General features: G+C 37.4%; 1 protein-coding gene across 1 annotated transcript in view; it reads left to right on the top strand.

Moving 5' to 3' along the window:
- Positions 1-18,416, top strand: part of COL4A6 (collagen type IV alpha 6 chain) — a 303,300-nt gene that overhangs the window by 127,511 nt on the left and 157,373 nt on the right. Inside the window, exon 3 of the mRNA XM_039879752.1 lies at positions 17,450-17,533. Within this exon, the coding sequence (XP_039735686.1) occupies positions 17,450-17,533 (84 nt within the window). The remainder of the gene's footprint in view (positions 1-17,449; positions 17,534-18,416) is intronic.

Consider the following 18,416-nt stretch of genomic DNA (forward strand, 5'->3'; position numbering starts at 1 on the left):
TGTTTTTTTTTTTTATTTCTAAGTAGTATTCCATTGTACAAATATACCACAATTTGTTTATTAATTCATCTACTGTTGGAAATTTGGGCTCTTTCCACTTTGGGGTTATTATGAATAAAGTTGCAACGAACATTCATAAACAAGTCATATTCAATTTTTTATCATCTTATCCCCAGCATCTAGCACAGTGCCTGGTACACAGCAGGCACTCGATAAATATTCAGGGAGAAAAATGAATGAATGTAATCCTTACAATGTTAATCATAACTCTACCTTTCCCTCCTCCTTTGGAAAGCATATTAGAATACAAATGATTAAGAGTGAGCCAATTACAGAAAGAAATTTAAATACCCTCTTAATTTTCTAAAAAGTAAGGTGCAGAATTTGTACTTTAAATATCATTACTAACCATTACTTATGGCGCACCTCACAACTGAACTTGTCATACAAGTGTGTCATGATCCTATATGTAAGATTTCCAGATAAAATATAGGATGGCAAGTTAAATTTGAATTTCAGATAAACCGAAATAGTTTTTTAGTATGTCCCTATCATTACATGGAACATACTTATACGGATTTGGGACATACTTATAGTAAAAAGTTGTTGTTTCTCTGAAATTTAAATTTAACTTGGCATCCTGAATTTTTATTTGCTAAATCTGTTCACCTTTACTACATGTGAACTGTGGGGCTTCTGGTCCTCAGGCCCCTTCCAGCCTTAAATTGTAAAGATTCCTCACGTTTCCAGTGACTGGCCCTAGGAAATGCTGTTTTTTTTTTCATAGCTGTCATTAAGTACTAACTAACACAGGAAAAAGAGACATCTATTTTAAAAATACTGTTGGCAACATTCACTTTAAATTCTAACTGGACACTACATCCCCTCAGTCTGGCTGGCTAGGGCTTTTTCAAGTGAAATCCAGCATGCTTGTTCCTCTCTCCAACCCTGGGCCCCATCAGTTGTGTTTGTGTGTGTATGTGAACACATCAGACAAACATTGGAGGGAAATAACTTCCTGCACTACTCAGCAATGTTTTGTGTCAGCTTCATTCTTAAAGTGTGGGTGACAAGTTCCAGCTGGTAGGGACCCAGCTCTTACAAATTACTTCTTTCTCTTCCCAGAACCTTTTATTCATAAACTCATAGGGAATTATTCTTGAAAGGCAAGTGCACATTAAACAAATGACAAGACTCAGCAGCAGTGGTAGTGTGTGTGTCTGTGTGTGTGTGTGTGTGTGTGTGTGTGTTTAAATAATATCAATGAATGGTTTGTTTTAGAATTGCTCAGAGTAAAGCCAGACTCCATATTACTTTTATTTTTAAAAAAATATATATTTTTTATTTTTCAATTATAGTTGGCATACAATATTATATTAGTTTCAGGTGTACAACATGGTGATTAAACATTTATATATCTTATGAAGTGATCACCTCAATAAATCTAGTACTTGTCTGACAGCATACATACTTATTACAATATTATTGACTATTTTCCTTATGCTATACTTTATACTCCCATGACTATTTTGTAACTATTAATTTGTACTTCTTAATCCCTTCCCCTCTTTTACCCACCTCCCCCAACCCTCCTTCCTTCTGGCAACCTTCAAAATGTTCTCTGTGTCTATGAGTTTCTTTGTTTTGTTTGTGTATGTTGTTCCTTAGATTCCACATGTAAATGAAATAATATGGCATTTGTCTTTCTCTGTCTGAATTACTCCACTCAGCACAATACCCTCTAGGTCCATCCATGTTATTTCAGATGGCAAGACTTCATTCTTTTTTCATGGCTGAGTGATATTCCACTGTATGTATGTAGCTGCTCTTTTTTATCCATTCATCCATTGGTGGTCACCCAGGTTGCTTCCGTATCTTGGCTATGGTAAATAATGTTACAATGAATATATGGATATCTTTTCAAAGTAGTATCTTGGGTTTTATGGATAAATATCCAGAAATGGAATTACTGAGTCCTTCTTTATCTTTTGTTACAGCCCTTTTTATAAAGTCTATTTTGTCTGGTATAAGTATTGATACCCCAGATTTTTTTTCATTTCCATTTTCATGAAACATCTTTTTTCACCCCTTTACTTTCAGTCTGTGTGTGTGTGTTTTGATCTGAAGTGAGTCTCTTGTAGTCAGCACATGTAAGGGTCTTGTTTTCTTTTCCATTCAGCCATTCTATCTTCTCATAGCAGTCCATCACCTTAACCACTCGGCCATCTTGTCCCAGTCACCTTATCTTTTGATTGGAACATTTTATCCTTTTTCATTTGAAGTAATTGTTGATAGATATGTAGTTATTGCCATTTTATTATTCATATATATATATGAATAAGAATATATATATTATATATATATACAATATGTATATATTGTAATATATATATTCTTCTTCTTAAGGAAATTCCTTTAACGTTTCTTATAATACTGGCTTGGTGTTAATGAACTCCTTTAGCATTTTGGGGGGAGTCTGGGAAGCTCTTTATCTGTCCTTTGATTCTAAATGATAGCTTTGCTGAGTAATCTTGGTTATAAGTCTTTGTTCTTCATCACTTTGAATATTTCATGCCATTCCCTTCTAGCTTGTAAAGTTTCTGTTGAGGAATCAGCTGCCAATCTTATGGGAGGCACTTCATAGGTAACAAACTGCTTTTCTCTTGCTACTTTGAAGATTCTCTCTGTCTTTAACCTTTGTCATTTAATTATGATGTGTCTTGGTGTGGGTTCATCTTGTTTGAGACTCTCTGAGCTACCTGGGGTTGTATTCTATTTCCTTCACCAGGTTAGGGAAGTTTTCCATATTATTTCTTCAAATCGGTTTTCAATTCCTTGCTCTCTCTCTTCTCCTTCTGGTACCCCTATGATGTGAATGTTGTTGCACTTGATGGTGTTCCAGAGGCCTTTTAAACTATCCTCATTTTTATGGATACTTTTTTCTTCTTCCTATTCTGATTGGGTGTTTTCTGCTACCTTATCTTCTAAATTGCTGATTCCGTCTCTGCTTCATCTAATTTACTGCTGATTTCTCCTAAGGTATTCTTCATTTCAATTATTTTATTCTTCATTTCTGAATGGTTCTTTTTTATGTTTTTTATCTCCATTTTTATGTTTTCTATATCTTTGTTAAAATCTTCACTGAGTTCATCTACTCTTCCCCTAAGTGCATTGAACATCCTTACAGTCAGTGTTTCTAACTCTGCATCTGGTAGATTGCTTGTCTCCATTTTGTTCAATTCTTTTTCTGGAGCTTTGTTCTGTTCTTTCATTTGGAACATGTTTCTTTGTCTCTCCATTTTTTTCTGCCTCCCTAAGTTTGTTTCTATGTATTAGGTAGGGCTGCTATGTGTCTTGGGCATAGTAGAGTGGTTTTATGTAGTAGATGTCCCATGGGACCCAGTGGTTCAGTCTTCTCTGGTCACCTGAGCCAAGTGTTCAAGGTATGTCCCTTGTATGTCATGTGTATGCCCTCCTGTTATAGTTGAGCCTTTGTTGCTATTTGCATGTAAATGGGAAGGACTGAACCTTGGGCTGATTGATTGTGAGGACTGGCCAGTGAGAGGCTGACCCAACAGAGCAGGATCACTTTTGCAAGGCTCTGATGCCCGCCCACTCTGCCCTGTTGGTGTGTCCCCCTCAGATGTCCTGGGTGGTACTCCTGCTTCAGTCAAAGCTGGCTACCAGGTGTTTGGGCCCAAGGGCCTCCTGGAAGGGGCCCAGCTACAGGCCAAGTTCAGCTGTATCCTGTGCCCTGCCAAGGGCCACCTAGCAAATGTTGCCAGGCAATCTGCAGATGGCCACTCCTATGCTGGGCTTAGAGGTGCCTCGAGAAGTTAAGCCAGGAACCAAGGCTGGCTGCCACTAGTGCTAGGCTTGGAGCTGCTCAGGAAGAGGTATGGGGCATGCCAAAGTCAGATGCTGCTTATTTGGGTTTTGTGAATCTTTGAGACGTTTTAAGAAAGTCCACAGCATGAGCTAAGACAGGCCATTTGTACAGAAAAAAAAAAACAGGAGGCAGCTTGGGTGCCCCACAATTTTGGAAGGGTAGGGTCTCAGGGAATCACCAGGACAGGGCAAGCAGCCTTAGACAGACTGATGGAGACTCAGATATAGTAGCTCCTGTGTCCTCATGCCAGGAGAGGAAAAAGGCTCAATAAAGAATCAATGTACTCTGCCTGCACTTCTGTTTGGGAGAAAGCAGCCCCTCCGGCCCTCACCCTGAAGCCAGACAACTAAGTTCCTCTCCATATTTCCTGGCACTCCTCAAGCAGCTGCCCCAGTGCTGGACCTAAGAGCAAAAGCATCCATTACTGAGTAAGGCCATTTGTGAACCCTTTAAGAGAAATGTTTACAACTCCCACAGCCTTCTGTCTCACTCAGCCACTGGTCTTCACAGCCAGTGGTTGTGGGAACTTCTCTTCCTGGAATCCTGGGCTGGGGAGCGCAGTGTGGGGCTGTGACCTTTAACTCCTCCAAGAGACCCTCTGCAGCCATGATATCCCTCGTAATTCTCGATTGCCACATGAGGTTGTGGTACCAGCTTGTTTTGTGTCTCCTCCACTCCTACAAGTCTTGAGGTGACCTCTAATCTGTATCCCCAGTGTACAACTTCTGTTCAGCCAGACCTCAGACAACTCCTAATGATGGTTATTCTGTAGTTTACTTGTAATTTTGATGTGGTTGTGAGAGGCGTCTAACATAGTGTTTACCTACTAAGCCATCTTGAATGGAAGTCTAGACTCTCTCTATTATTAGTACAAAGTTCAGAACCCTAAGATGAGGTTAAAGGGGGCCTGGTTTAGTGGAAGAGCACTAAAATTTTGAGTCAAACCTGGATTTGAATTTGTGAAACGATGATGGTAATAGTGTCTACCTCACAGTTTATAGTTGGGTCAGTTCTGTGACATAACAAAAGTGAAATACTTAGCCAGGCACATAGCGATGCTCAATAAGTGGTAGCCATTATTGTGCATGTGGCCCGAGGAGTAGGTCTGATCCATCCAAAGAAGCCTTTCTGGGTTTCTGAACCCTGAGTCCATGAGCATGGAATGAAGGTTATTAAAGAGTACCTCATCGTCTTGTATTATTTTTTCATTTTAGACATTTAGCTGTGCACTGAAAAACGAAGCCTTCAAGTCCACTTTGTCACTTAACTAGCAAGCAACACCAATTCTCTAAGATTCATTTTTTTAATCTAAAAAACACATAAAAATTCTTTCTTTGTATGTTTCAAAAAATAGTTATGGTAATCATACCTGAAGATTGTTCAGAAAGTGTACAAACAGTATCGGTAATATTGCAAAGTTGATTTTTTTTAAAGGCACTTCTTTTGACACTCTTCTTTTCATGACTTACTAATTTCAGGCTAGTTCCTGTAACTAGTGATAGTGGGTCCAGTGGAAAAATACAAGAGGCAGGGAGTGAAAATACCTGTTTATTTTTTTTTCCAGGTGTCCTTTTTTTAATCTTTTTTTTAAGTTTATTGGGGTAATATTGGTTAATACAATTATATAATTTTCAGGTGACATTATAATTTGACATCTATATATTCTATTGTGTGATTACCACCCAGAGTCCAGTTTCCTTCAGCTACCATATACCACTTCACCCTCCCCCAACACCACTATATTTGACCCCCTTTACCTGGTCTACCTCTTCCAACCTCCCCCATGCCCTTACATCTGGTAACAACTAGTCCATTGTCCATGTTCCTAAGTCTATGTTTGTCCTGTTCGTTTGTTGCTTTAAGATTTATATCCCATGTATAAGTGATATGATATATTTTCAGCTTCTGTCTGGCTTATTTTGCTTAGCATGATTATCTTGAGGTCCATCCATGTTGTCGCAAATGGCAGTATTTCATCTCTTCTTATGGCTGAGTAATATTCCATTGTATATCTATACCACAGCTTCTTTATCAAATCATCTATTGTAAGACACTTCAGTTGCTTCCATGTCCTGGCCACTGCAAATAATGCTGCAATGAACATCGGCGTGCAAATATCTTTTCAGATATAGGTTTTCAAGTCTTTGGGGTAAATATTCAGTAGAGGGATTGCTGGATCATATGATAGATCAATCCTTACTCTTTTGAGGAACCTCCATACTATTTTCCACAATGGCTGTACCAATTTACAGTCCCATCAGCAGTGTATGAGCGTTCCTTTTTCTCTACATCCTCTCCAATATTTCTTATTATTTGTCATGTTGATTACAGCTATTCTAACAGGTGTGAAATGGTATCTGATTGTGGTTTTGATATGCATTTCTCTAATAGCTAGCGATGTTGAGCATCTTTTCATATAGTTGTCGGCCATTTGTAGGTCTTCTAGGGAGATGTGTCTGTTCAGGTCCTCTGTCCATGTTTTGATTGGATCATTTGTTTTTTTTTTTATTATTGTGTCATATGAATTATTTATACATTTTGAATATTAGGCCCTTATCAGAGGTGTTGCTTGCAAATATATTTTCCCATTTGGACGATTGTCTTTTTACCTTGTTGACAGTTTCTTTTGCTGAGCAGAAGCTTTTTAGTTTGATGTAGTCCCATTCATTTATTTTTGCTTTTACTTCCCTTACCTTTCAGGTCACATTCATAAAATCTTCTTTAAGCCCAAGGTCCTTGAGTTTAGTTCCTGTATTTTCTTTTATACATTTTACTGTTTTACGTCTTATATTCAGGTCCTTAATCCATTTTGAGTTAATTTTGGTGTGCGGTGATAGACAACAATCTACATTCATTCTTCTGCAGGTGGCTTTCCAGTTTTCCCAGCAACCTTTATTGAAAAGGCTTTCCTTTCTCCACTGTATATTTTTGGCGTTTTTGTCGAAAATAATTTGCCCATATAAATATTGATTTATTTCTAGATTCTTGATTCTGTACCACTGATCCGTGCATCTATTTTTCTGCCAATACCATGCCATTTTAATTACTTTCGCTTTTTAGTATAATTTGAAGTCGGGCAGAGTGATACCTCCAGCATCATTCTTTTTTCTCAGAATGGTTTTGGCAATTCAGGGTCTTCTGTGCTTCCATACAAATCTGATGATTTTTTTGTTCCATTTCTTTAAAAACTGCCGATGGGATTTTGATGGGAATTGCATTAAATCTGTATAATGCTTTAGGTAATATGAGCATTTTAACTATGTTGATTCTTCCAATCCAAGAACACAAAATATCTTTCCATTTCTTTGTATCTTCTTCAATTTATTTTAATACGGTCTTATAGTTTTCACTATATAGGTCCTTAACATGTTTCATTAAATTTATTTAGGGATTTCTATATAGAGAATCATATCATCTACAAATAGTGACAGATTGACTTCTTTGTTTCCTATTTGAATGCCTTTTATATCTTTCTCTTGCCTGTTTGCACTTGCTAGGACCTCTAATGTTATATTGAATAACAGTGGTGATAGTGGGCAACCTTGCCTTGTTCGTGATCTTAGAGGGAAGGTTTTTAGTTTTTCGCCATTAAGTATAATATTGGCTGAGGGTTTGACATATATGGCCTTTATTGTGTTAAGGTACTTTCTTTCCATACCAATTTTGTTAAGTGTTTTGATCATAAATGGTTGCTGTATCTTGTCGAAGGATTTTTCTGCATGTATTCATATGATCATATGATTCTTATTTTTTAATTTGTTTATGTGGTGTGTCACATCGATCGATATGCATATGTTGAACCATCCCTGTGCCCCTGGGACGAAGCTTACTTAATCATAGTGTATAATATTTTTAATATGTTGCTGTATTCGGTTCACTAGTATCTTATTTAGATTTTTATATCTACGTTCATGAGGTATATTGATCTATAGATTTCTTTTTTTGTGTTATCTTTACCAGGTTTTGGTATCAGAGCAATATTGGCCTCATAAAATGAATTTGGAAGTACTGACTCCTCTTCGATTTTTTGGAAGAATTTGAGGAAAATAGGTATTAAATCTTCTTTGAATGTTTGGTAGAATTCACTGATGAAGCCATCTGGTCCTGGACTTTTATTCTTTATTTTTTTGTAGGTTTTTGATGATTGTATCAATTTCCATATTGCTGATTGGTCTTTTTAGATTTTCCAGATATTCTTGATTCAGTCTAAGGAGATTGTATTTTTCTAAGTACTGGTCCATTTCCTCTAGGTTATTACATTTGGTGTTATATACTTTTTCATAGTATTCTTGCATGGTCCCTGTATTTCTGCGATGTCCGTCGTAATTTTCCCTCTTTTATCCCTGACTTTATTTGTGTCCTTTCTCTTTTTTCTTTGATGAGTCTAGCCAGGGGTTTGTCAATTTTATTAACCTTCTCGAAGAAACAGTTCCTTGTTGTATTTATTTTTTCTATTTTTTTTCAATTTAATTTATTTCTGCTCTAATTTTGATTATTTATTTCCTTTTGCTAACTTTAGGCCTCATTTGTTCTTCGTTTTCTAGTTTTTTTAAAGTGACGCTTAAGTTGTTTATTTGGGCTCATTCTTGTTTTTGAAGATAGGCCTGTAATGATATGAACTTTCCTCTTATGTCCGCTTTTGCCATGTCTCAAAAGTTTTGATATGTTCTACCATCATTATCATTATTCATTACTATGTATCTCTTGCTCTGTCTTGTTATTTCTTCTCTGACCCAGTTATTCTTCAGTAGCATGTTGTTTAATCTCCATGTGGTTCTTCCTGCTTTCTTTCTACAGTTGAACTCTAGTTTCAAAGCATTATGATCAGAGAATGTGGTTGGTCTGATTTCAATTCTCTTATATTTGTTGAGGCTACCTCTGTGTCCCTGTATGTGGTCGATTCTTGAGAATGTTCCATGTGCACTAGAGAAAAATATATAAGTAGCCGTTTTGGGATGGAAGGTTCTGTATATGTCAATTATGTCCAATTGGTCTAATGTGTCATCTAAGTATGTGATTTTCTTATTGATTTTCTGTTTGGTTGATCTGTTCATATCCAACAGTGGAATATTTAGGTCCCCTAGTACGATAGTGTTTTGGTCTGTTTCTCTCTTTAGTTCTGTTAGCAATTGCTTTACATATATTGGCATTCCCTGATTGAGAGCATAGATATTAATAAGTGTTATGTCTTCTGGGTGCGTGTCTTCTTGGATCTCTGCTTTATTTAAAGTTTTAATAATGTCTCTCAGTATCTTTCTTTACCATTTTTATTTCGAAGTCTATTTTGTCCAATATTAGTACTGCTACTCCCACTTTTCTTTGAACGTGCCTCATCTCTTTTTTCTTCTGAACGTGCCTTATCTCCTTTCCTCTTTGCTTGAAATATCATTTTCCACCCTTTCAGTTTTAGTCTACATTTGTCTTTGAAGCTGAGATGTGTCTCCTGGAGAAAGCATATGGTTGGGTTTTGGTTTTTGATCCATTTTGCAACTCTGTGCCTCTTTATTGATGAATTCAGTCCATTTACATTTCGGGTGATTATTGAAATATCACCCGAAATTTCAATAATCACCCGAAATATATATATATTTTATATATTTGATATATATATGATATATATATATGATATATATATATATATATATTTCGAAGTCTATTTTGTCCAATATTAGTACTGCTACTCCCACTTTTCTTTGAACGTGCCTCATCTCCTTTTTCTTCTGAAAAATATATATATATCTTATGAAAGATATATATATATATATCTTATGAAAGATATATATATATATCATATATATATAGATGTATAGATATATATATATATATGGCTTCTTATAGTCATTTTATCTTGTTCCTGGTAGCTCATTGTTTCCATTGCTTCCTTGTCTTTGTGTTTCTGTTTTCTTTATTTTGGTTGGCTTTTGTGGGTTCTCCGTTTGGTTCTTCTTGTTTTATGTTATATACTTCAGTTCTGAATCTTTGGTGTGTGATTACCATTACAAACATGTAAAGGATAGTTATGTATATTCAGTCTTCCATTTTCTTCTGCGCATGCCTTTCCTTTCCTCTTTGCGAATTTGGATTTTTGAATCTTCTCCTTTTCAGTCATTGTTATCTCAATTTGTCTCTATGTATGCTGAACATTCATTTCTATCTTGCTATAACAATTCTCTTCTTATTATTTTAGTTTATAATGCCCAGTTCTCAGTAAGGGTTGCACTCCTCTGTTTCTATTTGCCTGATAGTCACCTTGCTCCTAATTATGTATTTTTTTGTTGTTTGTTTGTTTGTTTGTTTGTTTTAGGTAAGCTGACCCCTTTCAGTATTTCCTGTAGTGCAGGCCTCGTAGTGGAGAATTTCCTCAATTATTGTATGTTTGGAAAGGTCATAATTTCTCCTTCATATCTAAAGGAGAGCTTAGCTGGATACATTATTCTAGGCTGGTAGTTCCTTTTACTTAATAGTTTAAATGTTTGATTCCACTCCTTTCTGGCTTGTAAGTTTTCCGCTGAGAATTGATGATAATCTAATGGGTTTTCTTTATAAGTTACCATCTTCTTTTCCCTGGCTTCCCTGAGAATTCTATCTTTGACGTTGATTTTTGATAACTTTAATACAATGTGTCTTGGTGAATTTGCGGCGGGGGGGCGGGGATGGGTTGAGATAATTGGGTGTTTTGTTGACTTCTTGAATTCCAAGCTCCAGCTCATTCCTTAGACTTGGAAAATTCTCATCCACTATTTGAAAATGCTTTCTAGTCCCTCTTCCTTTTCCTCACCTTCGGTAATGCCCATTTTTCTTATGTTTTCTCTCCTGATGGTATCAGCTAGTTCTTGTATTTCTCTTTTATTATTTTTCATTCTTTGGTTTCTCTCTTCTTCCTTCTGATTTATTTCTAGATTTCTGTCTTCGATATCACTGATCCTTTCCTCCATTTGGTCGATTCTATTTCCCAAGTTTGCTATTTCATTTTTCAACTCTTGTAGTGTGCTCTTCATCTCCAGAAGTTCTATTTGGCTCCTTTTGAGGGTTTTAATCTCCTTGCTAAAGAACTCATTCTACTCATCTAGTTGTTTTTTCAGTTCCTGAAATTGTTGATATGATTTGTTTCAGATCTCATTAAGTTTTTTCAGAAGTACCATCCTGAATTCTCTGTCATTTAAGTCACATATTTCTATGTCTGTAAGCTTATTTTCTGGAGATTTTTCTCTTTCCTTCTGAGCTGCCTTGTCACTTTGGTTGTTCATAGTGTTTAATGGACTATTTTTCTGCCTGGGCATTAATGGAAGTGTGTACTGCTTTCCCCCAGCCTGCCCTCCCCAGAAAGAAGATTTACTGTTATTATGGTCCCTAGCCTGTTGCAAATAATGTTTTCTTCTTTTGGTTCCCAGTAGGTGGCATCTAAACCTCTTGGATCTCTGCTTTATTTAAAGTTTTAATAATGTCTTTCTTTCCTTATAAATGTTTAATCATGCTCGCTACCCTCAATCGCAGTTCCTGTTACTGTTAGTGACAGTTTCGGTAACGTTTGCTCAGATTCCCCTGGGGCTCCACTGTTCTGTCTTGGAGGGTATAGGGGCAGGAGCCCTCTAGGTTGAGGGATAGGGATTGTGGCTCAGCCTCAGTTTTGCAGCCATGGCTGGTAAAAATCAATTGTTGTTTCTCTGCCATCCTCGCTTTTCTGCCGTCCCTGTTTCTCTGCCTTCTGCCCTGATGATTGGGCACTGCTGCCAGCTGCGTGGAGCTCACGGCACTCTTGGGCAGGGCTGTTCAGGGAAGTCACCAATCCTTCTCCCCTTCCCCTCCTCCTACAGGAAGCTCCAGCTGGGAGAGGCTGCTGCTTTGTTTCTCCCAGTCCACCGCCCAACACTCAAGGTTCTGACCTGTGGTAGCTCTTATCTGCAGATCCCACGGTCACATTTGCTGGTGTGCAGTTTGAGTGTTTTTTGCTGAGTTTTAAATGTTCAGCTTATTGTTGTTTCAAGGGGAGAGATCTGGGAACATCTCTCACACCGCCATATTTAACCTAATCCTCCCTGCTTCAACCCTTGCCCCACTGTAGTTCACACAGAAACTAGAGTGACCTATCTTAAAAAGTAAATCAGTAGATGCCACTCCTGTGTTCAAAACCATTCAGTGTTTTTCCAAAATCAAATTATTTACAGTGGTCTATAAAATCTTTCATGACCTGCCCCTGCAACATCTCTGACCTCATCATCAACCTTAATCTCCTTATTCACTCCATTCCACGCTCTGGACTCCTTGCTACTTACCCAAAACATCAAGTGTGTTCTATCATTTTTACTGCCTCTGCTCTTGCCTTCACTCGGAACATTCACTCGTTCCCCAGATTACTACATAGCTTGCTCCCTCACAGAAGTTCTCAAACTTTACCGTACATCAGTATCACCGGAAGGGCTTGTTAAAACAGATTTCTGGGCCCCATTCTAAAATTTATGATTCAGTAGGTCTGGGCAGGGCAATAATTTACATTCCTAATATGTTTCCAGGACTGATAATACTGGCCCAAGGACCACTGCTTTGAGAAACACTGTTCTATGCTCACAAGTCACCTAATGAGCAAAGCCTTCCCTGGCTTTCTATAAAGTAACAACCTGACCCCAACACTTTTTTGTCCTTTTTACCCTGCTTTATGTTCCTCCATAACACGTATTATCTGACAAATATGGATGTAATATTTATTTATTTCCTTTCCCTCTGGATTGCAAACATAATGAGAGCAGGGGTTTGGTTTTACTTGTGGTTGTATGATACAGCCTTTATCCCCTGTGTCTAACACAGTGCTTAGCACATAGTAGGTGCTTAATAAATATTTATTGAGTGAATGGTCAAAATAAAATGTTATATAGCCAGCTTTCTGTGACCTAAGATTCTGGAGGACTTGCTCACAAGGATAGCTCACTTCTTGGGTTATCTTTTGCGTCATTGTCATCTCTGCTACTGCTCATGCTGGAAATCACTAGTGATGCCTGGAAAAACATATTGATTTGTAGAAGGAACACTGTGATGTAACTATTTCAGAAAACCAAAGGGGGAAGGATAATCCCAACTGGAGCTGGTCCAACACTTGTAATCAGTTGTTCTGAGAGCAATAATTTCAAAGCTCTTTACTGAGTACCTGCTTGTGCAAGGGCTACAGAGAAGAATTAAACAAGAGACCTGTTCCCAGGCTGATGGCAGAACCAAATAGATTGAGTCAAATATGGCAAAACATCATTAGCAAAAAGGAGAGAGCAAGAACTTTTGCCTGAAATTGCCAAAAGGAAAAAAAATGGGGGTGGAGGGAGTCTTCACCAAGAATATGGTGTTTGAGCTGGGTTTTGAAGAATGATTAGAAGTTAGGTTTGTGGTAAATGGCAAAAGTGGGTAAAGAAGGCATTTTATACAAAGGATCCAGCACCAGCATTGAAAAAGATGTGTGTGATATTGGTGGCATTAAAAAATATTTAATAATCAGTTATACGCAGACATCAATAAATCCAAATAGGTATTCTAACCAAGTAGAGTAGATATAAGCCACAGACAAACTGGCATGGCTGTATTGTAGCTTATCACTTGATTATCAGTTTCGAAGTGAGATCAGAGTATTACAGAGATGCTGAGTAGTGTAGCATAGCTAATATTAATGTAATAATAATAGCTAACATTGAGTGCTTAATATATTCTAGGCACTGTGCTTTGCACGCTTTATCTTATTAGATCCTCAGTCAAGCCTTATACAGTAAATAGTGTTGCCATCTTCATTTTACAGATGGAAAATTGGGTATCAACAAGGTTAAAACATTTGCCTAAGATCACCCACCTCAGACATATTATAACTGGAATTTAAGCCTACACAGACTGACTCCAGAGTTTATATGCTTAACTAAGGTATAGTGCCTCAGGTAATGGCTAGGACATAGGTTGCCTTTCTAATACTGTGGAAATATACAAAGAGGTAAAATAGGTTGACCTTTCCCTTATAGACATTCTTGTTTGATTGAAAAAAAAAAACAAGACTCTCAGTCATGCAACCTAAGGAACATTGTAACAACTGTCCCACAGCAATATGACACTTGCCAAATGAGTAGGACATATAGTGTGTGCTGTGTCTTTTCACTGAGCTGGACTGGTCGTGGAAGAAATGGAACTTGAGCTTGGTCTTGAGACGTATGCAATAGTGGGAAGAATATGAAATTGGGGTTAGAAATGCTAGGGTCTGCTGACTAGCAGTGTGACCTGGGCCAAAGTAATTTCCTTCAGTGTTCTAATCTGTAAAATGGGTGATTTGGATTATACTAATAGTTCTCAACAGAAATTTTGGAAATTGTGAGGTGTTTTGGAAATTGAGAGGGTGATTTTGGTTGTCAAAATGATTGGGGGAGGCTCTTAGGTAGGGGCCGGGAATGATAGGTGTTCTGTACACTACAAAGAATTGTCCTGCTTCTATATTTAGAAGACCCCTGGACATCCATGGAGGTGAAAACTCTGTTTATAAATTATCTGAGCCTAGAACACAACCACATTTTACATATTGAAATACGTTTTTCATGGTTTTATCATTATCAATGAAAATTATCCAGTAAATAAAGTAGAGATTGAACTATTTTTTCAGAACTTTACAGTGAGTTATCTACCATTTCAGAGAATCACCACACTAATAGAAACTCCAATCATGATATTTGAGTCACCAATACCATATCCCAGTGTCATTATGCTTCAGTAGGCTGTAGCATTTATGGCAATTCTGTATTGAGCTGCTACTTCTGACGATTTCATTACATCTTCTCATATAGCCATGTATGAGCATTTACATATTGAGATATATATTGTTTCATTGTAAATGACTTTTTTTCTTTGTAATATAATTATGGTATAATGTGTTTTAAATTATTGTTTACATCTTTATTATAACTTATTCCTATGAATTTCTTTTCAGAATAGCAAGAAAGAATAAAAATACTTATAATAAAAAATGGTATGCTGGTCTGATGAAGTTAAAAACCACTGTATTAGATAATCTCTCAGGGTCTTTCTAGTTCTACTTTTCTGTGGGTATAAGGAGGGTTTGGATTTTGAGAAGAAGGAGAAGATAATTCTAATCCCAGGGAGTGACATGGCCTGGTTGAGCAGGGCTTGGAGTGACCGCAGACAAATCAGGATAGGGCAGAGACTTCCTCAGGGCCTGGTCTTATGATCCATGGAAGCCACTCCGTTTATCCCTCCCCCATCACTGTAACTGAAGACTCCTAGGGGAACTGCCAGGACTGGCATTACAGGAAAATACTTGTGACCAGTGGGGCTTCTCTGGTTACTTTCTTCAATGACAGAGGACTGTGATGCTTTGCTGTCTGTTAACTGGGTGTCTTTGCCTCCTTGTTCTACCAAATCCCCAAGAAATCATAGTTTTGGCTCTTTACATTTTTGTTTAGCATCCTTTTATTGACATTTTCCCCCTGCCCTATTCAGCTCCCTTACCTCAGGCCTCATTGCTCTGTGCTAGAGATCTGGAAACTTTTGGTCAACGATAGATAGATCTTGTGGGACACCCAAAAGCCATTGTTTGAAAGTAGTCCATAGCTCTAAACAGACACCACTTCAACTTTGGCAATGCCTGTTGAATCCCCCTCCTTTGAAGCAGGTGCTTTTTATCATTTAGTAACATATTGGGTTTTTTTTCTTCCTACTAATCATATGTGCTCTTTGAAGACTGTTTGGAAAGTACAGAAATATATGGAGAAGCAAATACAAATTATCCATTATCCCAAGAAATATAGTACTCAACATAGACAAAATGACAGCATAGGTGAAGGTTAAATTCAATGCTACTCTGTCTCTCTGTTCTCTCTTCTATGATAACCACCAGTTTCCTCCTCTCACAGTACCTCTTGATCTCATCCTTATGAAAACTTGCCTGTCCTACATATGATAAAATGGAGGGCAAACTGGAAAGTGTACAATAGCACTTACCATGTCAAAGGCATATAAGAGAGATGAAATATCTCATATCAGGAAGGTGTTTGGAATCTAAAATAGCAATATTTTGTCATAGTTCTGCCATCACTACCTTATTACTGAGGTGTGGTGATAAAATGCTGTAGGAATGTCTAAAGAGATAAGAGACCATCTGAGAAATTCGCAGTGCTTCCTGGGACTTAAGAAAAGGCTCACAGTACAAAGAGGCAAGCATGATTAAGTATGAGGCTGGTTCATAAATATGCCCTCTCTTTTGAAAAAAAAAAACAGCCAACATTAAACAGAAAAGTTGGATGATACTAAATCCTTCCTAGAGATAAATGTCTTGTTACAGATAATAGCTAGAATTTATGTTTTGATTTTTCTCCAAGATGGATAAGATCAGAATGGCAGTTTCCACATTTTTGAGTTTTGATATAGAGAGTCTGGTAGACAGAGGACATAGAAAACACTAAGGTATAAGGGCTAGGGTCAAGACTTGGAAGTTAGTCAGACCTGGGTTCAAATCCCAGCTTCACTCATGTGGTCATCAAACATTCGTATATGCCATTCACTGTTTTAGACATTGGGGATACAATGTTGGACAACACAGATAAGGTCTCTACTAAAATGGAGCTTACATTCTAATGGAGAAAACAGAATTTTAATGTGGAAAATGTAATGTAGCAATATGATTAGAAGTAACTGGGGGCTACCTTAGGTTGAGTGGTCAGGAAAGGACTCTCTGATAATAGACAATCGAACTGAGATCTGGATGATGAAAAGGAGGCCCACACACACAAAAAAAATAAAACCCTAAGAGAAGAACATTCCAGGCAGAATTAACAGCCAAGGCAAAGGCCCTGAGACAGAAACACACTTAAGTTTTTAAAGAATAGAGTGAATACTTTTGTGATTGAAGCAGAGTGAGTCAGGAAGAGAGTGAGGAGATGAGGTTGGAGAGGGTCCGTGCATGTCAAGTTATTTGGGGGCCTTGTAGAAATTCAGCTAGTGATAATCATCATCATCATAAAACAGAGAAGAAAAAAAGGAAGTTGGAGAGTTTGAGGGATTTGAATCTGACTAACTGGGCGCAGGGTATAAGTGTAAGATTTGAATGGTGTGCTAATAGTAGAGCCTGAGGAGAACAGTTCTCATAGCAGAATACATTGTGGCTATTTTCATCTCTCGTCACATTTCTAGCATTTGAATTTCTCTGAAGTTCTCTGCTACATATTCTGCTTTCTCAATGAGTGCAAAAACCTAAGTACAGTAAGAACAGGGATATGTCAAGGGTCTATTTCCTGCCCCTTGTAGAGAAATTCTTTTATATTTTGTGACTGGAATTTCTACCAATGAAGGGATATCTGAATCACAAACCAGCTACCAAACTGGCTATTTAGTGAGGTATAGACCTGACCTAAAAGGGTGCTAGCTTAAGACGACTTTTTATTTCATGTTACTCTTGACAACATCAAATGAGACGAGTAAAGCCATTCTAAATTTACCTGGTTAGAAGCGTGGCTAAGGATTAGGTTCCTTGAGGCAACATTGCTTCTTAGTTCACATGGTTTACTAACCTTTTTCTTTTTCTTTTTTTAATAGGGAGAGAAGAAATCCTATGGAAAGCCATGTGGAGGCCAAGACTGCAGTGGGGGCTGTAAATGCTTTCCTGAGAAAGGAGCGAGAGTAAGTTGCTTCTTTCATTATTGAAAAACAAGTAGTCACAGGAGCTGTTATCTGGAATGTGTGTGTTTTCTTTAAAATTAAATGCTTAGAATTTTCTCTTATGAACTCGTGGAACAAGGAAACTGATGAGGACCAGCCGGAAGGATCTTTGCTAACTAATAATAGGCAGAACTAGATTGGTCAAAGTCTCTGAGGGACCAGGAAGAGATTTTCTTCACTGACTTAATGCCAAGGTTTCCTCAAGATTTCATCTGGAGTATTTCCAAAATCCAATTAGATTGTGCAGAATCAGATTATGATATGTTATTAGATATATGTAAATTGTCATAGCTCATTTATATCCACATGGTTCTTCCCTACCACTCTGGGGACCAAGTGTTCCAATTGTTATCTATAGATTAGGGATATTATTTGTCCAATATCAAGGGTACAGGGTAGCCGCAAAGTCCAGAAATATAGGTGACTATACATAGTGATTTATAGATATTATATTAAAGCATATGGTATGTTTTAAAATATTATCTGATATAGTCAATGTGTTGTCTCTTATTAGCAATGCATAATTCAAATTGTTGTGAAAACTGCAATGAACATAGTACACTGACATTGCATTTCCATCAATCTTTGTATATGCATATGTGATGCATTAACCCAGATGATCTGTATTTCTGATTTTTCACCGAATAAACTTCCATCTTTTGTATAACTCAGAAAAACTATTCAAGGGAGTTCAATTTGTAAATATATATACAATTTCCAGAACTGATGGCCACAGTGTGATATTCAGATCTTCCAACTTCTAGGATTGTATTTGCACTTTCGCCACACTCAAACAAGACTAAGAGCTTACACTGTCAAAGGAAAATAGCATAAACAGGTCAAC

The sequence above is a fragment of the Pteropus medius genome, unplaced genomic scaffold (genome assembly GCF_902729225.1).
Source record: "Pteropus medius unplaced genomic scaffold, Ma_sr-lr_union100, whole genome shotgun sequence".
Lineage (NCBI taxonomy): Eukaryota > Metazoa > Chordata > Mammalia > Chiroptera > Pteropodidae > Pteropus > Pteropus medius.